The following is a 2,586-nucleotide window of genomic DNA, read 5'->3' as shown; positions in this document are numbered from 1 at the left end:
AGCTGGGACGGTGAGGGAGCTTGTGGTGAAGCTGGTGGCGGCCAAGGAGGAGGAGTAGAGGCTTGTGTGTGAGGCGAAGAGGATCAAGGATGAGATTGAGGAGCGCGGGTGCAGGAGGATCAAATGCGGGAGCTCAACGAGCAGATCGGGATGCTCAATTGTAAAATTATAAAATACATAAAATTATAAAATTTAAAAAAAAAAAAAAGTTTGATGAACCGTAGATAACACCGTTTGGTCAGAGGCGCCTAATTGCACGGTTTTTTTTAGTTCGGGAGTTTAATTGCACACACCGTAAGTAAGAGAGGTTATACACTATAAGGGCTACAACTTAAAGTGTGTATCTGCACCTTCTCCCTTGATTATATTTAGACACCTCTTGTAATTCTAATTCAAAAAAACTTATACACCTATTCAAAGTGGCTATATATTACTTTCCACCCTTATAATTTTGTCGAAATATTGATTCGAGGAAGAATCTATATAATAGGAGTTTTTTTTCTCCATTTTTTCCGTTTCTTTTTCTCTCTTTTCTTTCATCAATTTTTTCACTATTTTTTATTGTTCATTTTTTATATTTTAATTATTTTCTTAGCATCGTCAAATTTGATCCATGAAAAAATATTTAATATACATTTTAAATTTAATATAGTATAAAAATCATGAAAAAGTGAATTTATATAATAGGAGATTTTTTTTTTCTCCATTTTTTCCATCTCTTTTTCTCTCTTTTCTTCCACCAATTTTTCCACTATTTTTTTAATTTTTCTTTTTTATATTAATTAAAATAGGATTTTATTAAAAAAAGGGAAAAAAACGAAGAAAAAACAACAGAACCTAAACCCTTGAATGCACAGAAACGCAGACTAAGGGCCGAGCCTCGTTAAAACCTCAGGTAGAGGAAAAAGAGTACTCGTCTATATGAAGAGAAGGTGTTAGAAGTGGAATTGAGAGAATCTCAGAAACTCCGGCCGCACCATCGTTCCTAGATAATCTCGGCTTCTCAACACAAGAAAAAAACCCAAATAAAATAGAACACAAAGGAAAAAGAGTCAAAAACGAAAAAGCAAAAGAAACGGCAATCGGAAGAACCTCAGCCGGTAATACGCCGTCGCTGAGGCCCTCTACCAGACCGCCGAAACGCAAGAAAAAGAGGCCAAACAGCCGGTGATGCGCCGTCGCTGAAGACCTATTTCTTGGAAGAAGAAAACCGCTGACAATCTCGCAACAAGAAGCGTCCTCAAGAAACATTCCAATCAAAAAATCGAGCCCTCCCCCTACATCTGAGGTAGATACGTCCCAGAAGAATTAAAAACACGGGTAAGGTAGTCGAATCGGCCGGTTTGATGCCGTCGCCGAAGACATATCCTTCCCGAAATAGTCTCCCATCTCCAAAGTCTGATACTTAGCTCAACCCAACAGACCAGCATCCTCTCATCCCCTGAGCTGTAACGCCGCCCGCCAGTTGTATGAAGAAAACCCGCAATGAGAGGCCGAAATCTCAACCATCCCCAGATCACCACCAAATGCCAAGGAGTAGTCATCAAGCCACAACAAACGCTGTCCAAGAGCTGCGGCAACACCTTGAGGATGAAGCCCCTGCCCGCATGCCCACCAGCTGTTCGAAGAAAATCCGCAGAAGCTCTACTACTGCCGAAACAGCAGCGCAAAAAGCTACCCCAAAAAAAAAACAATCAATGCTTGATTCGGACATGACTGTGGGTCGCCATGTCTTTGACCACGGCATGTTTGATTTCGTCTCGAGCATAAGGCCACCATCCTTCCGGCATCGCCGGATTAGCCATCAGATCAGCTACACAATTTCCTTCTCGAAAAATATGCGACACATGCACCGAGAATTCCTCCAAAAGCCGAAGGGCCTTCTTCCAAGCTGCCATGAAACGCCAGGGAACGTCTAGCGACCTAGCCTCCAACAGACGAACAATATAAGCAGAGTCCTCTTCAATCCACAACATTAGCCAACATCTTTGATGCGCAATTGTAATAGCATAAATCACGGCAAGGAGTTCTGCCTCAAAGGCAAAACCCGTTCCACCTTTAAAGTGGTAACAGCCCCGGACCCAGCCCCAATGATCCCTGAAAACACCACCAGCTGCAATGCTTCCCGGAGCACCCATCGCAGAACCGTCTGTATTAACTTTCATCCATTGTCCCACCGGAGGCCACCAATGGACTTCAATCATAACCGGTGGAGGAGCAGCACGAGTGGACACCCCAATACTTCGTAAAATTAAATAATCCGACCAAGTATTATTAGAGGTACCAATTTTGGAAAAATGAGCATCAATTTCTTTGAAAGCCACCTTAATAAAACGACTGACATCCCGTGGTTAGAAGTTTTTATCTTCAAAAGTAACTTGATTACGACAATCCCAAATCTTCCATAAAATATTGATGACCCCCGCTTTCCAGAACGAATTAACCAACGGGCTGAATTGAGCATTCCATGCAGTGACAAGGAAATCATGAATGTCCACATGATGCATATACTCGGTCTTCTGAAACCACTCCAAGAACTCGCGCCAAACCAGTTTTACCGCCGAACAGTTCCAAAACAAATGGCTT

The 2,586-nt window shown here is 42.1% G+C and overlaps 1 protein-coding gene across 1 annotated transcript; it reads right to left on the bottom strand.

Annotated features, from left to right (window-relative positions):
* Positions 1-1,694: 1,694 nt before the first annotated feature.
* On the bottom strand, positions 1,695-2,138 carry LOC131023393 (uncharacterized). Its single transcript, XM_057952932.1, has one exon. It carries the CDS (start codon positions 2,136-2,138, stop codon positions 1,695-1,697), a length of 444 nt encoding a protein of 147 aa, XP_057808915.1.
* Between the last annotated feature and the right edge of the window lie 448 nt (positions 2,139-2,586).

This window comes from Salvia miltiorrhiza, chromosome 4, assembly GCF_028751815.1.
Source record: "Salvia miltiorrhiza cultivar Shanhuang (shh) chromosome 4, IMPLAD_Smil_shh, whole genome shotgun sequence".
Classification (NCBI taxonomy): Eukaryota; Viridiplantae; Streptophyta; class Magnoliopsida; order Lamiales; family Lamiaceae; genus Salvia; species Salvia miltiorrhiza.
This window is presented reverse-complemented; position numbering and strand designations above follow the sequence as displayed.

Bases quoted from the DNA above. Each gene is read 5' to 3' on its own strand.
- LOC131023393 (XM_057952932.1), bottom strand. From the start codon at position 2,138: ATGGGTGCTCCGGGAAGCATTGCAGCTGGTGGTGTTTTCAGGGATCAT.